Genomic DNA, 21,631 nt, shown 5'->3' with positions numbered 1-21,631 from the left:
CCTGCGCCCTGCACCCTACAGTGACCGGAGTATGTGGGTGTAGTGTGGGAGCAATGGCGCACAGCTGCAGTGCTGTGCGCTACCTCAGTGAAGACTGGAGTCTTCTGCCGCCGATTTCGAAGTCTTCTTGCTTTTTTACCCGGCTTCTGTCTTCCGGCTCTGCGAGGAGGACGGCGGCGCGGCTCCGGGATCGGACGACGAGGGTGAGATCCTGTGTACGATCCCTCTGGAGCTAATGGTGTCCATTAGCCTAAGAAGCAGGACCTAGCTTCAGAGAGTAGGGGTGCTTCTCTCCCCTCAGCCCCACGCTGCAGGGAGTCTGTTGCCAGCAGATCTCCCTGAAAATAAAAAAACCTAACAAAATACTTTCTTATAGCAAGCTCAGGAGAGCTCACTAAACAGCACCCAGCTCGTCCGGGCACAGATTCAAACTGAGGTCTGGAGGAGGGACATAGAGGGAGGAGCCAGAGCACACCAGAATCTAAATTCTTTCTTAAAGTGCCCATGTCTCCTGCGGAGCCCGTCTATTCCCCATGGTCCTTACGGAGTCCCCAGAATCCACTAGGACGTTAGAGAAACAGTAAATGTATACAGACTCATATGCAATAGGCACTTATCTAACTAATCATACTCAAAAAGGTAGAGACTTAGTGCTGTATTACCCGTACTCCGAGTGGGATACAGGGAGACTCACCTCGCTTCCGGGACCGATCAATACGTTTGCGAACGCCGAGTGGATCCAGACGCTACTAGTGTACACTGCCGCTCCATGAACCTATAGTGAACACAGACTGACCAGTCACACAGCAGCCTATGCTGCGACTGGGTCCCCTTCGTGCACAGCGTCTGAGACGGAAGCGGGAAACAGTTCATGGCGGGAGACTCGGAGGCCACTGGTCATGAAACGGGGGGAGGGGCGACCAGGAGAGCGTCTAACTCCCCACTGCTGACATCAACCCTAGGAATCATGGCCTCATACTATTCCTGGAGCCTATGATCCCTAAGGCCTAGCGCTAGTGTACCCGAGGTGGCAGTTGTTTGGTAGTCTCCTCCCAAAACAGTGCGGCTGTGTCCGTATTCCCCTTCTAAGCGGAACCGATGCCTTACCTTCTCCCCGTGCTCCAGCCACAGCTTGGTAACGTCTACTGGACCTGCTAGTATAGCAGACACAGATGCCCGCCAAAACTGCACTGTACTCGTGGGTAAGCATTGTCGCAACTCGGTGGAGAGTTGTTGGAGCGACTCTTTCTAAGGTACGTGTAAGACGCTGTTTAGAAAGATTGCTCAGAAAAAGTAGTAAGACTAAAAAAAGAATAAGAAAGCTTAAGGCTGCTAAAAACCAGCAGCCCTCTGACCATGGTCCAGCTCCTGCCGTACCAAACAAAAAACATAGTTGCCCGAGCCAGGAGGCGGGGATATATGGACGGGCCTGTTGCATGCTGGGAAGCCGGAAAGCTTTGACCGACTGGTGCAAATCTGCTGTCACTTCATCATATCCCATTGTTATGTGGATAACCTGTGGACCCTGCCGGAGAAAAATACATTTTAAATGTGCAACTCTACAACTGTACATGGAGCCCTAAATTATAACATGTAAAATATATTTAAACACATTTAGTAATTTACAGTGCATGGTGTCAAGCGTCGATATGTCTGTTTAATATAGCGGAAAATGTGCCACGTGTTTACATTTTAAAGAGGGGGTTATATATTCTATAAAAGCAGTGTCTTCATAACTAAAACAACTATTAGGTTACTCAAAGTAGAAAAAAAATAAAATGGTTTAAAATACAAAAAAACAAAAACACGAAAACAATGTAAAGACAGTTTCAATCCAGTTATTCATTCTGTTTATTGACTTGAAAGAAAGGGAATACAAATGATTTTTGCTGAGTGCAGTGCACTAACATGGAAGAAAAAAATAATTAAAAAAACTTCTTAAAATAAAATAGGTATGTGAACCTGGGATGGGGGTTGGGGTTAAAAAAAAAAAAAAAAAAAAAAAGTAAATATATACTACATATTTATTAAACAAGGATAAAAGGGTGTTCCCTAAATAATTAATAAAACAGTGAAAATAAATATTGGAGACTCAGTTATATTTTAATGTGATAATAATACAAAGAAACTGCGTAATATAGTTCAAGAGAACATAAAGTCCCAAAAAAATGTAATAACGCAATTTTTTTTTAAACATTTAATATCAGTCCATAGCAAATAGTCATTACATACCAAAAAGCTCTAAGTGTTAACTAGATCCACCACAACTCCATACAAATCTTTGACAATTTTAAAATCTTGAGATCAATTAAAAAGGTATTATTGATCCCTACAGCTTGGTTCTCTCAAATGCTTTATGGTCTTTCTAACCTTCCCTAAAACCTTCTGTCATTTTTTTCCTTTTTTTATTTATTTATTTTTTATATATTTTTTTTATTATTTTGAAGATGCAATTTTTCTGCATCTGACCTCAATACTAAACATATGAAATTCAGAATATTTATCCTGACCCAGAGGGAGAGAACAAAAAAAAAAAAAAAAAAAAAAAAATTAAAAATAAAATAAACACTGAGATAAAAAGATGGATGTATGTAAATAGAGGCATATAAAAATATAGTGGAGCCACCGTGGACACATGAAACGTGGCATTAAATGCGCCAGGAGTAGTTGTGGTTCCATGATTGCTTCTTTAATTTTTTTTGTTATTGCACAGTAGTGTTACTGACTGGCAGGTCAGCGAATCCACATTACTTGGGATATAAAGAACAGGGCAAGTTTGGCAAGTTACAATGGCAGCTTTGTACCCAAAGTGACTGTAGAGACTGGGCTATATAAATGAAGGCTAGCAACACAACATTGTGTCCATTACTCCAAGATAGACTATTTATAAATCAGTGCAAATTAAGTCTCAAACTATAATGCCTTTTTCCTGTCCGAAAAGGTTAATGTGTAAAAACAAAAATAAAAGGATTACCGGATTTCAATGGCCATTAACGTGTGGGTGTATTTTAGGACCACCACCATATTGTGGACCCTAATAGACCGGTTGTTCCCATGTCCACTATAAAATGGATTTATTTTACTGTACAGTTCCAATGCTCCCATCAGATGACGCCAGCTGCTGCCCAAGTGGCCTGCTTAAGCTACTCACTGTAACACGTTTAAAGGCAAAGACCTGCCCCAGACATAAATTGGGGAAATGTAATAGGGTCAGAGATTACGTAGGTCCGGGATTCCCTGCATTTTTAAAGACAATCATTTAAGGAGGCAAAACCAACTTGTAAACGATTGCCGCTTTAAAAATACAGGCAACCTCGGCCAAAATCCCGGTCCTCTGCAAACTCAGACTCCGTTACAGATCCCCAATTGTGTGCCTGCATCAAACACGCGAGTACCACCAATAAGGAATGGTGTAATGGAGTATAGCCTGCAGATATTACCAGTTTCAGGGCAAGTCATTAATATTTAGACAAGTCTAAAATATAAGCCTTTTTCAACAATTGGTAATTAAGAGCAAAAAGATGCATTATTATATACTAAGCTCAAAAATCGCCAGTTATTTAAAGGCGAATTCCAAATTGTAACTGCGAGGCTGGCTGACTCATAGGCCTACAAACTCAACAGAACAGGCGCACTTTACACTTACCACTGGGTGAAGCTATTAGTTGAACTTTTTAAAAAGTTCTGGATTGTTTAAATACGAATCCACTAAAAAAAGAACTTCTAAACCACAGCAAAGGGCTGAGAGAAGACGCCAATATTTTCCACAATCTGATAGTTTATAATGATGGGTGACAACAGAAAACATAAAATAACTTTACAAATCTAATAGTTTAACATTTAAGGCTAAGTCTTTATACCCCCCCCCTCCCCCCGCCAAAAAAAAGCAAACACGTTACATGGATCTTTACACCAGCGGCCTCATCTTGCTATGCAAACCTTATGGTTTGGATATTGTCTCTGGCTGGAGGATGAGGACAGGGAGGTACGTAAAGCTGCCTGTTGTATTGCATAGATTGTATATGATGTTCAGTACAAACCACGTGTCACTCTTGACAGACCATCCAAAGAGCGTTCAGGTACGTACTTCACCTCCACAACAGAAGACTATATAAGGACATTGGTTAGAAAAAAAAAAATATATCATATAATCAGTATTCCTAATGTAGTAGATAAACCCCCCCAACAGTCTAAAAAGGTCATTTGTGCTAAATGTATCCAAAGAAATGCATTATTGGCTTCTGTATTCTATATGCTGGTCTGGTACTGGATTCTTTTTTCCAGTTTTACAAATGACGTTATGCAAGGGTACAAAAAAGAAAACAACTTACTGGACAATATGCAGCAATATCTGGCCTGTGCCATTAAGTTCTCAATCAAAGCACATTGTTTGGCCTACAGCCTCACGTTCAATAAATTCAGCAAAGCTGAACTAATAACAGATCATCAGCTTACATATTGATATATGATCGATATGTTTCAATTTAAATTAGGTTTCAATCAACCTTCAAGGATCCTGCTGAAAGTTGGACGGAAATGGAAAACGAAGGGTCTATATATTTAAAAAAAAAAAAAAAAAATGTTAAATGATGAAATAGTAAATAAATAAAATGGGGGGAAAAAAAGCCCAGAACACTTTCAATGGTTTTTCTTTCTCCCTTTATAAACTGGACTTGTGTTGGGTGCTCCGATCCTAAAATCTCTGTGCTAATCTTTTTTGGAGCAAGCGGAAAGAAGCCATCTGTGCTACATTACAGCAGAGCTGTAACCTATACTTTTTGGAGGCGGCCACTTTGTTGGCAGAGTATTCGTTCAGTCAATAGATTTGCAAAAACCTGGCACCAGGTGCCTCCCGCGAGTTCACTGGTTTCTAACAAACCGCACGGCTTAGTATTGGAACTGCCTACACCGTGTGTACAGGTGGCGGAACTACGTAATTATAAGATCGGTATAATAAAGCCGTGTATTTGGGGATTTGTTGAGCGTAAACATGAACGGACGGTGGTAGCAGCCGCAATGTGATTTATAGGGTAGAAAAATGGTATTATGGTAATGGCAAAACGAAAACGCCGGTTCCAAAATTTTTCCCCCACAGTCAGTTAAATTATATGTATTGATACTATATGGTACAATGTGGATGGAGGGAAGAGAGAGGAAAACAAAGCTCCCGCTCCCAACACCACCCACGTAAACAAACAAGCTACTGTAGAACAAAACCGAATATTCAGAACGCAGTCTATCTGGCCAAAGCAGACCTTAGCTTTTCCCTGTTTGACCACCATGAACACACGTGTGGGTACATTAAACGGCTTCGCAGTATATATAGACTCTGACCAGGCAGGGGCAGTGCAATTATCTGAAGCAGGGGGAGCCACAACTGCCAACGTACGTATGTGCTCGATGGCCAAAATAAAAACCAACACCACAATGGCTGAAATAGAGGGTGACCCAATAGTGTGTTCTCAAAAACGTCAGCACTTCCCGCATTCCCAGCAACGAGGTTTGTGCCTCAGATTTGTTCGAGACCTTACTTAGACTCCGTTCTCCGCAGCAAAATAAATGGACGTCTAGGACAGCAATACAATAAGAGACTAGGAAGAAAATTGCCGCCATCCCCCCCCCTCTCAGCGTACTGGTCTGCGCAATGCGAGCCGTACAGACGACAGACGCCACTCTGCAGCTAAATGGTAGATACAATAGCTGGTTTAAATTTGAACCTTATACAAATGAAGTCAATATAGTCCTATAAATAATTTATTTAAAAAAAAAAAAAAAAAATTGTGCTGCTAACCCGTTACAGGGGTGTAACACACGTATGCTTTATCTTGAAAAGTACAAAACCTATACAGATTTTTTTTTTTTTACGTTGAAATTATCGTCAAATGTGATGTTTTTCCAATTGACTTCACATCGTATACTGTTTTGGAACCCAATCTGCTGTTTTCTCCGTGGGTTAAAAAAACAAAAACAAATGAAAAATAAAAATGTAAGGCTACTATCCATGAACCAAGCTGGAAAGATCTCAAGCTAAATAAGGCGGAAGAGAATTCATGAAACGAGGAGAAAAATACTTTCCTATTAGATGGATACTCACACTAAAGCAATCTATCAAGCCTCCTAAACTGTTAAATAATTATTATTTTTTTTCCAAACAAGCATTTAAACTTCATTACACAGAAGAGCAACAAGGATGGTAGGCTGCCGGACAAAAAGGCAGGAGGGAAAATATATCAAGTTCGATGGAGAGAGTTCTTCACAACCGATGGGGGGGGGGGGGGGGGGGGGGGGGGGGGAAGGGGTAACACGGTGTCCAATAACAATCTAACGACGTGCTTCATCGGAGCTGGGTACTATGAAGCAGGGTGGTAAAATGATCGCCCCTTGCAGTGGGGGCACCAGACTTGTAGGTTTGTTTTTAAACTTCTCATGAGAAGCGTCTGTCCCGCTTTCCATCTCTCTCTCTCTTTTTTTTTTTTGTTTTGTTTGCACCAATCCCAAGCCATTTAAAAATACGACTAATTGTAAGTTAGAGAAGTCGTCTTCAGCACATTCACCATCAACTGTCCATGCTATTGCATTCCTCTAGAACAGAAGTATGGGGACAATTTGAGGGGTGGGAGGGCAGGGAAGAGAAGAAAAAAAACAAAAACACAAAGAACAAATATTAAATTTGTTAATTTTCAAAACAAAGCATCATTTTATATTCTGTATGTGCACGCTGAACAAGCAGTTCACCAGCCCTGGTCCTCGAGCATCTCCCTCCGGTAAAAGAACAGGCAAGATAATTGGGTGTGGCATTGTAAGGTCATGGTGCACGTCCACATAGGGTTTTTGCAGCGTCAAGCTGGGTAAATACGAGACTGTGTGTACCCAGCGTGACATTCTTTAGAATCAGGCCCCCGGTGGGGTGCAAAAATAAGATTTTACTTACCGGTAAATCTATTTCTCGTAGTCCGTAGAGGATGCTGGGACTCCGTAAGGACCATGGGGAATAGACGGGCTCCGCAGGAGATAGGGCACTTTAAGAAAGCTTTGGATTCTGGGTGTGCACTGGCTCCTCCCTCTATGCCCCTCCTCCAGACCTCAGTTAGGGAAACTGTGCCCAGAGGAGATGGACAGTACGAGGAAGGATTTTTGTAAATCTAAGGGCGAGATTCATACCAGCCACACCAATCACACCGTATAACTTGTGATAAACTTACCCAGTTAACAGTATGAACAACAACCACCTAGCCACGGTACCACCGAAAACTATAACATAACCCTTATGTAAGCAATAACTATATACAAGTCTTGCAGAAGAAGTCCGCACTTGGGATGGGCGCCCAGCATCCTCTACGGACTACGAGAAATAGATTTACCGGTAAGTAAAATCTTATTTTCTCTAACGTCCTAGAGGATGCTGGAGACTCCGTAAGGACCATGGGGATTATACCAAAGCACCCAAACGGGCGGGAAAGTGCGGATGACTCTGCAGCACCGATTGAGCAAACAGGAGGTCCTCCTCAGCCAGGGTATCAAACTTATAGAACTTTGCAAAGGTGTTTGACCCTGACCAAGTAGCTGCTCGGCACAACTGTAATGACGAGACTCTTCGGGCAGCCGCCCAAGAAGAGCCCACTTTCCTAGTGGAGTGGGCCTTTACCGTTTCGGTAACGGCAATCCTGCCGTAGAATGCGCCTGCTGAATCGTGTTACAGATCCAGCGAGCAATAGTCTGCTTTGAAGCAGGAGCGCCAACCTTGTTGGCCGCATACAGAACAAACAAAGCATCAGTCTTCCTGATCCAAGCCGTTCTGGTCACATAAATCTTCAAAGCCCTGACTACATCCAGGGACTCGGAATCCTCCAAGTCCCGTGTAGCCACAGGCACGACAATAGGTTGGTTCACATGAAAAGATGAGACCACTTTTGGCAGAAAGTGAGGACGAGTCCTCAACTCTGCCCTATCCACGTGAAAAACCAAGTATGGGCTTTTATGTGATAAAGCCGCCAATTCGGAAACACGTCTTGCCGAAGCGAACGCCAACAACATGACCACTTTCCATGTGAGGTATTTCAACTCCACAGTTTTGAGTGGTTCAAACCAAGGTGACTTGAGGAAATGTAACACCACGTTAAGATCCCAAGGCGCCACCGGAGGCACAAAGGGAGGTTGAATATGCAGCACCCCCTTCACAAAAGTCTGTACCGCAGGAATAGAGGCTAATTTTCTTTGAAAGAAAATGGATAAGGCCGAAATCAGGACCTTTATGGACCCTAATTTTAGGCCCAAGTCACTCCTGTTTGAAGGAAGTGAAGTAGACGGACCAAATGGAACTCCTCCGTAGGAGCAGCTCTGGCCTCACACCAAGAAACATATTTCCGCCATATACGGTGATGTTTTAACGTCACGTCTTTCCTAGCCTTGATCAGGGTAGGAATGACTTCCTCCGAAATTCCTTTTTCCGCTAGGATCCGGCGTTCAACCGCCATGCTGTCAAACGCAGCCGCGGTAAGTCTTGGAACAGACAGGGCCCCTGCCGCAGCAGGTCCTGCCTTAGAGGAAGAGGCCACGGATCCCCTGCGAGCAACTCTTGTCCTCCGTGGCCAATCTGGAACAATGAGGATTGTTCTGACCCTGCTTCTTCGTATTATTCTCAACACCTTGGGTATGAGAGGAAGAGGAGGAAACACATAGACCGATCTGAACACCCACGGTGTCACCAGAGCGTCTACCGCTACCGCCTGAGGGTCCCTTGACCTGGCGCAATACCGCTTTAGCTTTTTGTTGAGAAGGGACGCCATCATGTCTATTTGAGGCAGTCCCCACCGATCCGTGATCTGTGCAAAGACTTCTTGATGAAGTCCCCACTCTCCCGGATGCAGGTCGTGCCTGCTGAGGACGTCCGCCTCCCAGTTGTCCACCCCCGGGATGAACACTGCTGACAGTGCGCTTACATGGCCTTCCGCCCAGCGTAGAATTCTGGTCGCTTCTGCCATGGCCACTCTGCTCCTTGTTCCGCCTTGGCGGTTTATATGAGCCAATGCTGTGACATTGTCTGACTGAGTCAGAACCGGTTTTCTCCGAAGCAAGTTCTCCGCTTGACGCAGGGCGTTGTATATGGCCCTCAACTCCAGAACGTTGATGTGGAGACATGTCTCCAGGTTTGACCAGAGACCTTGGAAATTTCTTCCCAGTGTTACTGCTCCCCAGCCTCGGAGGCTTGCGTCCGTGGTCACCAGGACCCAGTCCTGAATGCCGAACCTGCGACCCTCTAGTAGGTGAGCACTGTTCAGCCACCACAGGAGAGATACCCTGGTCCTGGGAGACAGGGTGATCCTTTGATGCATTTGTAAATGAGACCCGGACCACTTGTCCAAGAGGTCCCATTGAAAAGTCCTTGCATGGAATCTGCCGAAAGGGATGGCCTCGTATGAAGCCACCATCTTCCCCAGGATCCGCGTGCACTGATGCACTGAAACCTTCTTTGGTTTCAATAGGTTCCTGACCATGGCCATGAGTTCCTGAACTTTTTCGATTGGAAGAAAAACCTTTTTCTGGTCTGTGTCTAGAATCAGGCCCAAAAAGGTCAGACGCGTTGTAGGAATTAGCTGGGACTTCGGTATATTGAGAATCCAGCCGTGTATCTAACGTCTTCATGGACAGAGACACGCTGTCCAGCAACTTCTCCCGAGATCTCGCCTTTATGAGGAGATCATCCAAGTATGGGATAATTGTGACCCCCTGCCTGCGCAGGTGCACCATCATTTCCGCCATTACCTTGGTGAAAATTCTCGGGGCCGTGGAAAGCCCAAACGGCAACGTCTGAAATTGGTAGTGACAGTCCTGCACTGCAAATCTCAGGAACGCCTGATGCGGGGGGAATATTGGAACATGAAGGTAAGCATCCTTTATGTCCAGGGACACCATCCAATCCCCCCCCTCCAGGCTGGCGATGACTGCCCTGAGTGATTCCATTTTGAACTTGAACCTCTTCAAGTACAGGTTCAGGGATTTCAGGTTTAAAATGGGTCTGACCGAACCGTCTGGTTTCGGGACCACAAACAGGGTTGAGTAATATCCCGCTCCTTGCTGGAGATGAGGAACTGTGACAATCACCTGTTGAACATACAATTTTTGGATTGCTGCCAACACTAGCTCCCTCTCTGACGGGGAAGCCGGCAGAGCCGATTTGAAAAATCGGCGAGGAGGCCAGTCTTCGAATTCCAGCCTGTATCCCTGGGAAACAATCTCTAATGCCCAGGGATCCACCTGTGAGTGAACCCAGACGTGGCTGAAAAATCGAAGACGAGCCCCCACCAGATCTGCCTCCCCCCGGAAAGCCCCAGCGTCATGCGGTGAACTTTGCAGGGGAGGACTTCTGCTCTTGGGAACTAGCTGTGTGCAGCTTTTTTCCCCTGCTTTTCCCTCTGGTAACAAAGGACGATCCCTGTACCTTCTTGTTTTTATTGGAACGAAAGGACTGCATTTGATAATGAGGTGCCTTTTTTGTATGCTGCGGGGGGACATAAGGTAAGAAATTTGACTTACCAGCCGTAGCGACAAGATCCGAGAGGCCGTCTCCAAACAACTCCACCCCTTTGTTAGGCAAGGACTCCACATGCCGCTTTGAATCGGCATCTCCCGTCCACTGCCGGGTCCACAAGAGCCGCCAAGCAGAAATAGACATGGCATTTATTCTGGAGCTTAACAAATGTCTCTCTGACCATCCCTCATATACAAGACAGCATCTCTGATATGCTCTATGGTCATTTGAATGGTATCCCTATCTAAGGTGTCAATCTCCGTAGATAAGGAATCTGCCCATGCTACAACCGCACTACAAACCCAGGCCGACGCCATAGCCGGTCGAGCGATAGTACCGGAATGATTGTAAATGTGCTTTAAGATAATTTCCTGCCTGCGATCAGCAGGTTCCTTGAGGGAAGCCGTATCCTGAGAAGGCAGTGCCACCTTTCTGGACAAACGTGTCAGCGCCTTGTCAACTTTTGGCGAAGATTCCCAGCGTATCCTATCAGTTTGTGGAAAAGGATACGCCATGAGAATCCTTTTGGGAACTTGTGGTCTCCTATCCGGAGATTCCCAAGCCTTTTCGCACAAGTCACTTAATTCAAATGAGGATGGAAAAGTGACTTCAGTCTTTTTCCCTTTATACATGTGTACCCTCGTGTCAGGGACAGGGGGTTCCTCAGTAATATGCAAAACCTCTTTAATGGCAATAATCATGTACCGTATACCCTTAGCCACCTTTGGCTGTAATTTTGCATCTTCATAGTCGACACTAGAGTCAGTATCTGTGTCGGTATCGGTGTCATCGATCTGGGATATGGTGCGCTTCTGAGACCCCGAAGGACCTGGCGCCCCAGGGACAGGCATGGACTGGCTACCTGACTGATCCCTAGCTTCTACTTTGTCTAATCTTTTATGCAATAAATTGACATTTGCATTCAAGACATTCAGCATATCCACCCATTCCGGTGTCGGCGTTGCCGACCTGACATTCAAGCACTCCCCCTCCACATTAAGCGAGCCTTCCTCGTCAAACATGTCGACACACGTGTATCGACACTTCACACACACACAGGGAACCCCTTTCCTGAAGACAGTATCCCTGTCAAGGCCCTTTGGAGAGACAGAGAGAGAGAGAATGCCAGCACACACCCCAGCGCAATAACCCTGGAGACCAACACAAATAGCTTTTCCCCAGCAGCGCTGTATAATATGTAAACCGCCAATTATGTGCCTCCCCCCCCTCTTTTTTTAAGCACCCTTCACCGTGTGTAAGCAGGGGAGAGTCCGGGGAGCTTCCTCTCAGCAGTGCTGTGGAGAGAAAATGGCGCTGGTGAGTGCTGAGGGAGAAGCCCCGCCCCCTCGGCGGCGGGCTTCTGTCCCGCTCAAACTTAGTAAAATATGGCGGGGGCTCTTTTATATACATGTACAGAGCCCACCTGTACATGTATATAGTCTTTTTGCCAAGCAGAGGTTTATATTGCCGCCCAGGGCGCCCGCCCCCTGCGCCCTGCACCCTTACAGTGACCGGAGTATGTGAGGTGTATGGGAGCAATGACGCACAGCTGCAGTGCTGTGCGTTACCTCAGTGAAGCCGAAGGCCTCTGCCGCCTGACGACTTCTGTCTTCTGTACTTCTAGCTCTGTGAGGAGAACGGCAGCCCGGCTCCGGGGGTGGACGCCCAGTAAGAACCTGCGTTCACCCCCTCTGGAGCTAATGGTGTCCAGTAGCCGAGGAAGCAGAGCCTATCTTTGACAAGAAGGCCTGCTCCTCTCTCCTCAGTCCCTCGATGGAGGGAGCCTGTTGCCAGCAGTGCTCCCTGTGAAAAAGTTAAAAGGTAGAAAGAAAAAAATCCAAACAAAAATGCTTCTAGGCAGAGAACTCTGGAGAGCTCTCTGCAGTGCACCCATCTTGCTCTGGGCACAGTGTAAAACGGAGGTCTGGAGGAGGGTCATAGAGGGAGGAGCCAGTGCACACCCAGAATACAAAGCTTTCTTAAAGTGCCCTATCTCCTGCGGAGCCCGTCTATTCCCCATGGTCCTTCCGGAGTCCCAGCATCCTCAAGGACGTTAGAGAAACACACTTGCCGATGCCGGCAGAGACCGTGCGGCCATGCTTCATTTGACAACATAGCATAGCTTGTGACAGCCACAGATCTTCTTGCATGTACAAAAGATCTGAGGCAGTCGCTAGTGATAATGCGTACACACGTCACTTTTTAAACGATTTGTCGATCCGATCGGTCGAAAACGGCCAAATCGTTTAAAATCTCGTCCTCTGTGTGCGCACCTTTACAGCCCTAACCGCTGCCTAAGCCTAACAGCGACATGTACTGGCGACAGTCACAATGTAAGCATTTACACATTATACCCAATCGTTATTCTATATAAATTACTCTTTGCAACAAATAACATTGACAAATAAAATAGCTAGGAAAAAAAAAAACACTACCACACACCACAGTATTCACATGAGCAATCTGTATGATCTTTCCTATAATGGATCTACTGCTGATCCTGACACGTGAGAAGCAATCTTTAGCAAGGCATCTACACATTTTGTGCTTTTGTAGCATACAACAAAAAAAATAAAAATCAAATCAAATGAATTTTAGTGCTTGCCAGTTAATGGTTAATCCATTTCTCAGACTCCACAGGGGACACTGGAGGATCTTTACGCTGAGGTATAAATGGTGGTCAAGTGGAGCCAGGCACTTTAAATTCTTTAGAATTACGACTGGCTCCTCCCCTCTATGCCCCCTTCCCACAGACCAGTTTGAAAACAGAGCCCGAGAGGAGACTGCTCGAAACGAGGAGGACGAGGAGAAAATAGAATGTAAAACATATAGAACAACAAGAAACCGTAATGGTCATCAGTCAACCTAACCGGTAGATAACCTTAACAAAAACAACTTCCAAACATGGGGAAATGAAAAAGATGACGACGCCCAGCGCTGGGAGGGCGTCCAGTGTCCCCTGTGGATTTGGAGAAACTGATTTACCAGTAAGCACCAAAATCCCTCTCTTTCGCCTTCATCCACTAGGGAACACTGTAGGATCTTTACAGTGGGGGATGTCCCAGAGCTCCCAATACGGACGGGAAAGCGCTGAGTCCTGAAGCACAGCTCGGCCAAACTGAGAAGCCGAAGCAGCAAAAGGATAAAATATGTAGAATTTGATAAACGCATGTTTCAGAGACCAAGTTGTCGCTCTACACAACTGTGTCAAAGAAACTCCTCTAGCCGCCGCCCAGGAAGAGCCTACTGAACGAGTGGAATGGGCTGAAACCGAACTCGGTGGCGGAAGAGAGGCTGCAAGATATGCTTGCCGAATAGTAAATTTGATCCAGAGCCAAAGTTTGTTTTGAGGCTGGCCAGCCAGGTCTGGCGGAATCAGAACAAAAAGAGCATCAGTCTTGCATAAATTAAGCTGTTCTCTCCACATAAATACGCAGGGCCCGAACAACATCCAGGGATTTCAAAGAGGGAGAATCGCCTGATAGCACCGGGACCACAATAGGTTGGTTAATGTGAAATGTAGAAACAACCTTAGGTAAGAAGGACCTCTGAGTGCACCTCATGGAAAATTAAATATGGACGACGACATGAAAGAGCTCCTAATTCGGAAACCCTCCGAGCCGAAGCCAATGCCAGTAGTAAAACCACTTTCCGCGTATGAAATTTAAGCTCCACCGATTCCAGGGGTTCAAATAAAGGAGGAGGATTGCAAGAAGGATAGCACCGTGTCCAGATCCCAATGAGCTGTAGAAGGGATGAACGGTGGCTTAAGACAGATAACCGCTTGAAGGAAAGTATGTACCTCACGAAGAACCGCCAATTTCCTCATAGAGAAATTTTTTTTTTGGAAGAGCAGAAACTTGAACCTTTAGAAACCTTACACTTAAACCTGTCGAGAAACCCGCTTGGAGGAAAAGCAGAAGCCTGGCCAATCTAAAGGAAGTCACAGAAAACCGACGCAGCTCACACCATGAGATGTATGCTCTCCATATGCGTTAACAGTGCTTCAAGGTGACCTCCTTTCGAGCACTCATCATAGTAGGAATAACTGGTGAAGGAATGCTTTTTGTCTTAAAATTTCCCTTTCAAAACAACCACATCATCAAACGTAGCCGCTTTAAGTTTGGATAAACAAAAAGGACCTTGGTACAAGCAAATCCTGCCGTAGAGGTATTCGCCACGGGTCGTCTAGAGTAACTGATGTAGGTAGCTATACCAAGATCCTCGAGGCCAGTCTGGAGCCACGAGTAGAACCCAGACAAACTCTCTTGATTCTCTTGAGTAGACGTGGTAGTAGGGTAAACAGAAGAAAAAGATACACAAAGTGAAAATTCCAAGGAACCGGCAACGTATCTAGCGCCTCTGCTCCGGGATCTCTGGTGCGAGAGCAATACCGAGGAAGTTTGTGGTTCCGTCTGGACGCCATGAGGTCTATGTGCGGGAGTCCCCATCAATTTACCAGTTGCTGAACACAGTTGAGGATGTAGTTCCCATTTGTCTGGATGCATATCCTGACAACTTAAGTAAATTGGCCTCCCAGTTTTCCACTCCTGGTATGAACACTGCCAAAATTGCCACTGCATGCAGTTCAGCCCATTACAGGATCTTGGTGACCTCTCTCATAGCTGCCCTGCTGAGACTTCCTCCTTGCAGATTTATGTATGCCACTGCCGTGGCATTGTCCAACTGTACGCATATTGCACGCCCCTGTAGTAGATGAATTGCCAATAGAAGAACGTTGTAGACAGCCCGAAGTTCCAGAATATTGATAGGTAGTGTCCGCTCTTGAGGAGTCCAGAGTCCCATGGAACCGACAATCCTGAGTTACCGCTCCCCATCCGCTGAGACTGGCATCCGTCGTGTTCAGCCACCAAAGCAATGACATTAGCGTCCTGAGGAGTAGCTGAACTGTCTGACGCATGAAAAGATGTGAACCTGACCACTGGGAAAGGAGATCTAGTTGAAATGGCCGGGAGTGGAATCTGCCGTATTGTACTGCCTTGAAGGCAGCTACCATCTTCCCCAGAAGTCATGTACAAAGATGAATGGATACTCAGCGATGCTGTACCAGATAAACTAATTCTTGAATGGACTGTATCTTGTCCTGAGGGAGAATTATTTCTTGAACACACAGTGTCCATGATCATTCCCTGGAAATTAATTTGCTGTGTCTGTTGTAGCTGAGACTTCTGGACATTTAAGATCCATCCGAGTGGGCCTTCAGGAGAAGATCGTCTAAGTAGGGAACAATATTCACCCCTTGAGAGCGCAGTTGTGCCATCATCACTGCCATTACCTTTGTAAAAACTTGAGGTGCTGAAGAGAAACCGAAAGGTAAGGCTCGGAATTGAAAATGTAAATCTTTTACCACAAACCTGAGAAAAATCGGATGAGGCCAAAATCGGTATGTGGAGGTAAGCATCATTGATGTCGATTGACACCATAAAGTCGCCTGCTTCTAGACCAGTTAAAACAGAGCATAGGGACTATCTTCAATTTGAATACTCTCAAAAAAGGATTTAGATTTTTCAAATTCAGAATGGGTCTTACCGAGCCGTCCGGCTTCGGCATCACGAATAAACTGGAATAAAATCCCTGTTTTTGTACTGCCTGGAAAAGGGAATCTTTACTATCTGGAGAAACTGGTAAACCGGTTGTAAAAAATCTTGGAGGAGGTTTGAACTGAAAATAGAGTGTGAGTTAATTTTGCAGAGCACTTCTTACAAAAATAGAGCTTCTGTAAAGCTTTAGAAGAAGTGTCTCTGCTGGTCATACTATCAGTGATACACACACTAGAGTTCAGAAAAAAAAAAAAAGTATACTTGGAGAAGAATCAGAGCAGAATTAGAGAAAATAGGATTTTAATACCTACCGGTAAATCCTTTTCTCTTAGTCCGTAGAGGATGCTGGGGACTCCGTAAGGACCATGTGGTATAGACTGGATCCGCAGGAGACATGAGCACACTAAGAGACTTTGACCGGGTGTGAACTGGCTCCTCCCTCTATACCCCTCCTCCAGACCTCCGTTAGAAAACTGTGCCCAGGGAGACTGACATTTTCGAGGAAAGAATTTATTGTTTAAACACGGTGAGTGTCATACCAGCTCCCACCACGAACATACCGCAGAAAGTGACATTCAATAGAACACCAGCCAACGGCATGAACAAATACACAGCCACATGCTGAGAGAATATGTAACACAACCAGTGTGTCAACACAACCAATATTAAAACACCGCATGCCATGGCATGCACACCGTCAGCAACAGCCTGACAGAAAAGAACCACCACAAGAGTGTAACCATAACCAATAACTGCAGAGACAGTACGCACTGGGACGGGCGCCCAGCATCCTCTACGGACTAAGAGAAAAGGATTTACCGGTAGGTATTAAAATCCTATTTTCTCATACGTCCTAGAGGATGCTGGGGACTCCGTAAGGACCATGGGGTTTATACGAAAGCTCCAGACCGGGCGGGAGAGTGCGGACGACTCTGCAGCACCGATTGAGCAAACATGACGTCCCCATCAGCCAGGGTATCACACTTGTATAGCTTAGCCAAAGTGTTTGAACCCGACCAAGTATCCGCTCGGCAACGTTGAACTGGCGAGACTTCTCGGGCATCCGCCCAAGAAGAGCCCATCTACCTAGTAGAATGGGTCACCACCGGTAACAGCAATCCAGCCGTAGAACGAGCACGCCGAATCGTATCACAGATCTAGCGTGTAACAGACTGCAGAGACGCAGGCGCCCCAATCACGCTGGGGCATACCGGACAAACAGAGCCTCTGTTTCCCCAATCTGAGACAAATTGGCGACAAATATTTAAAGCCCTGACTACATCGAGAGACCTTGAATCAGCCAATGCTTAAGCAACCACAGGCATCAAATAGGCAGGTTTCTGTGAAACACCAAAACCACTTTTGGCAGAACTATTATCAGAGTTCTCAATTCCGCTCTGTCCACCTGGAAGATCAAACAGGTGCCCTTGTGAGACCCAGCCGCTACTTCCGACATCCGCCCTGCAGATGCCAAAGGCAAAAGCATGACCACTCTCCAATAGAGAATTTTTAGCACAACCTTTCATAAAAGGTTCCAAACATTTTGACACAAGAAAACGCAACACCACGTCAAGGTCCCAAGGTGCCAATGGGGGCACAAATGGAGGTTGGATGTGCAGTACTCCTTCCACGAAGGACCTAACTTCCGGAAAGGTTGCCAATTCTTTCTCGAAAGAAAATTTATCAGGCCAAAACCGCAGAAATGGAGCCTAACTTTAGGCCTGCACCCGCACCGGCTTGCAAAGAACGGAGAAGAACGACTCAGCTGAAATCTTCCGTAGTACCATTCTTGGATTCACACCATGACACACATTTTCTCCAAACACAGTGGTAAGGCTTTGCCGTTACTTCTTATCTAGACCGAAGTAGTGTGGGAACGACTTCACTGGGAATATCCTTTCTGGTTAGGATATGGCGTTCAACCACCACGCCGTCAAACACAGCCGCGGTAAGTTTTGATACATGCCCGCATCTTGTTGTAACAGTTCCTCACGTAGAGGAAGAGGCCAGGGATCTTCTATGAGTAAATCCTGAAGAACTGGATACCAAACCCTCCTCGTTTAGACCGGAACAATGAGGATCACCTGAACCTTTGTTCTTCTTACGTTTATCACCTTCAGAAGAGTGAAAACGGAGGGGACACATAGACCAACTGAAAACACCCAAGGTGTCCCGAGGACGTCCACGGCTATAGCTTGAGTGTCTTCTGACCTGGAACAATATCACTGAGATCTCTCGTTGAGGCGAGACGCCAACATGTCCAATTGAGGCACTCCTCAAAGACTTGTTGCTTCAGTGAAAACTTCTCGATGACTACCGTATTTCTCTCGGATGGAGATCGCGTCTGCAGAGGAATCTAAGTCTCCGTCGCTCACATCCGGAACGAAGACTGCTAATACAGCGTTTACCAGTCTTTCCACCCAGCGGAAACTTTTTTCAGCATCTGCCATTGCCGCTTTGGTCCTTGTTCTGCCCTATCGGCCTACTTACACCACTGCTGTCAAGTTGTCCGACAGAATTAACACTGGCAGATCACGAAGCATATGTTCATTGAAAATAGCTCTTAATTCAAGAAAGCTTATAGCAGACAAGCTTCCCAGCTTGACCTTTTCCTCCGGAAATACTTGCCTTGCACAGACTGCTCTCCAGTCTCGGAGACCTGCATGCATGGACACCAGGATCTCATCCTGTATTCCGAACCTTCGTCCCTCTAGGTGGTGAGAACTGAGCAGACACCACAGGAGCGAAAACCTGGCCATTAGGATTATATTCCGGCGCATGCGCAGGTGAGAACCGGACCACATTTCCATCTGGCCACGTGAAAACCAGTCTGGCATTTGACCTGCTCACCGAAAAGGCCTCTTAGGCCGCACCGATCTTCTTCATCAACTGAACATTTTGATGGATTGTCACTGCAAATCTGATCTGACTCTGGATCCTCAGACCTCTTTCCACAGAAACACACAGAACTTCAACCGTTCCATATCTACTCTGATACCCACCTCCGACGCCTGCGTCGTTGGGAACAACAGCCTTCCCCTGTGTTGAAGAACAGTCAGAGAGAAACCAACGATTTGCACCACTTGTGTCTTGACCTCGCCTTAAACAGGAGTGTCCCAGTACAGAACAATGGCTCTTACTATTGAAAGAATACTATCCCACTGCCATCACTCCGGTGAAATGGCAAAGACAATCCTGGATATCCACCCAGGTAATCTGAATGCGGAGAACAACGCATTTAAACCTCTTAGTTTTTTTGTTTTGTTTTTTAAACAGGGACAGCAGGACAATGCCCTGAACCTGACGCACCTCTGGTATGGCGTTGCGTACTACCTCCCCTTCCAGAGGGGAAACGGCAAGATCTATTAGAAAAATCAGTGAGGGGAAACATCTGTAACGCCAGAATGTCCCCCTTTGGATTCTATAATTAACTCACAGGTCCTAGTCTATTCCCGGACTGACTGAAAAGTAGTAGACGAGTTCCCACCAGAGTGGGCTCCAACCAGATAGACTCAGCGACATGTGGTGGATGTGGTAGAAACAGAAAACGACATCCACTTCTGCGAACCTCACAAGGCTGCAGAATTCTTACCTTTTCACCTTCCACTATATCCGCACAGAAAATGAAAAAAGAACGGCACTGAACCGGTTAAAACGACTGCATCCCACAAAAGAATGCGTCACCAACCGTTGTGAAAGAGACTAACTCACGAAGTTCGATTTACCAGCAGTATCCGCCGAGATTGACTGAACTGAGGCATCCCCAAACAGCGGTACACCGTCCCAGGGAAAAACTCCAGTATCTCTCAGAGTCAGCCTCAGCATTCCCCCGGCCACACCTCCTGTATACGTACGGCAGCCTGCCGCCATGTTATAGAGAAGAACCAACATAAGGAACATCCCATCTCTCTTTAGGGTAATTCTATCGGATGCCTTTCCGAATATAAACACTCCCCCATGTGCATGTAATGCAAATAAGCCCAAAGCATAGAAATAAAATATCACTTAGCTTCCTGTATACGATCCTTTGTGACCGGGCCCCGTGCAGACCAGGGGTTGACTTTCACGGTATTCTATCCGCGGCGGGAAAAGAATAAACATTCGGACTCCTTGAGAGGATCTGAGACCAACTCGTCACTGCCGACCTAGAGCTTCATCAACAGAGCGACCAGCACATGAGAAGGAATACTATTACTTCAGCATTCATTATAAATCATAATATGAATATACATATTGTAATACACATATATCCTAAATATAAGGGAAGTAAGTATACATAAGTTTAATAACACTCCCCCACATATACTACCATGTCTGTGCTCGAGCTACAGGCCCATGGAACCGTACCATATACACAAATATATATACAGGTATAAGGTAGTTACAACATGTTAATTTACACCCAGTAATAACAGTTGGTGCCGACAGGGTCACCCACATACTACTGTGTTTCCCATACAGTGTTTACTTTTGACAAGCATACAACTACCGACCAGCTGATACTGCATCTACCGAATCAAGTACCCACAGACGTCGGCGATGCAGACAGTGATCCCCACAGCCGGTTGTGTCGACATATGTGGACTAAAATGCTATAGTGGGTATATCTGACAGGGAACACACAGAGATATATGCACAACACAATGATTACATGACCATTTCTAAAATAGTGCTATATTTCCTCTATATAGCACTAAAAACTGTGCCCCCCCCCCCCCCCCTCGTTTGCACTGTATACATTGCTTTTGGCGGGGACATTGAGAAAATAGCGCTGAATCCTGTTGTGAGGGCTAAGCCACGCCCCTTCTCGGCGCGCTTCAGCCCCGCTATTAATATAGCTTTTTATGCTGGCAGGGGTCCGTATACAGTGCCTATGCACTGTATACATTCTAAGCCAGCCTTATTTGAGGTATATATTGCCACCCAGAGCGCCCCCCCCCCCTGCGCCCTGCACCCATGTAAAGCCGGTGTGTGGGAGCAATAGCGCGCAGCGCGACCGCTGATATATACTGGCGGGGGGTATCGTACACGGTTCCCAGGCACCGAATATGGATCTTATGCCAGTGGAGAGACCATCAGTAACTTGCTGCCCAGGGCGCTCCCCCCCCAGCGCCCTGCACCCTATGAGTGCTGTTGGTGTGTGGGAGCATGGAGCGCAGCGCGACCGCTGCACTGTACCTCCGTTACTGAAGTCTTCTGCCGTCACTGAAGTCTTCTGATCTTCACATACTCACCCGGCATCTTTCTTCTGGCTTCTGAGAGGGGGGTGACGGCGCGGCTCCGGGAACAAGCAGCTAGGCGCACCAAGTGATCGAACCCTGTGCAGCTAATGGTGTCCAGTAGCCTAAGAAGCAGAGCCCTTAACTAAGAAGAAGTAGGTCTGACTTCTCTCCCCTCAGTCCCACGAAGCAGAGAGCCTGTAGCCAGCAGGTCTTCCTGAAAATAAAAAATCTAACAAAGTCTTTTCTAGAGAAACTCAGTAGAGCTCCCCTAGTGTGTGTCCAGTCTCCTCTGGGCACAGAGTCTAACTGAGGTCTGGAGG

At 46.1% G+C, this 21,631-nt stretch overlaps 1 protein-coding gene across 1 annotated transcript in view; it reads right to left on the bottom strand.

The window, feature by feature from the left end:
* Positions 1–1,822: 1,822 nt before the first annotated feature.
* WDR26 (WD repeat domain 26) overlaps positions 1,823–21,631 on the bottom strand; it is a 185,173-nt gene continuing 165,364 nt past the window's right edge. Inside the window, exon 15 of the mRNA XM_063919005.1 lies at positions 1,823–6,582. Within this exon, the coding sequence (XP_063775075.1) occupies positions 6,557–6,582 (26 nt within the window). The 3' untranslated portion in view covers positions 1,823–6,556. The remainder of the gene's footprint in view (positions 6,583–21,631) is intronic.

Source organism: Pseudophryne corroboree, chromosome 4 (genome assembly GCF_028390025.1).
Source record: "Pseudophryne corroboree isolate aPseCor3 chromosome 4, aPseCor3.hap2, whole genome shotgun sequence".
Classification (NCBI taxonomy): domain Eukaryota; kingdom Metazoa; phylum Chordata; class Amphibia; order Anura; family Myobatrachidae; genus Pseudophryne; species Pseudophryne corroboree.
The sequence above is the reverse complement of the archived record's forward strand: the minus strand, read 5'-3'. Positions and strand labels throughout refer to the sequence as shown.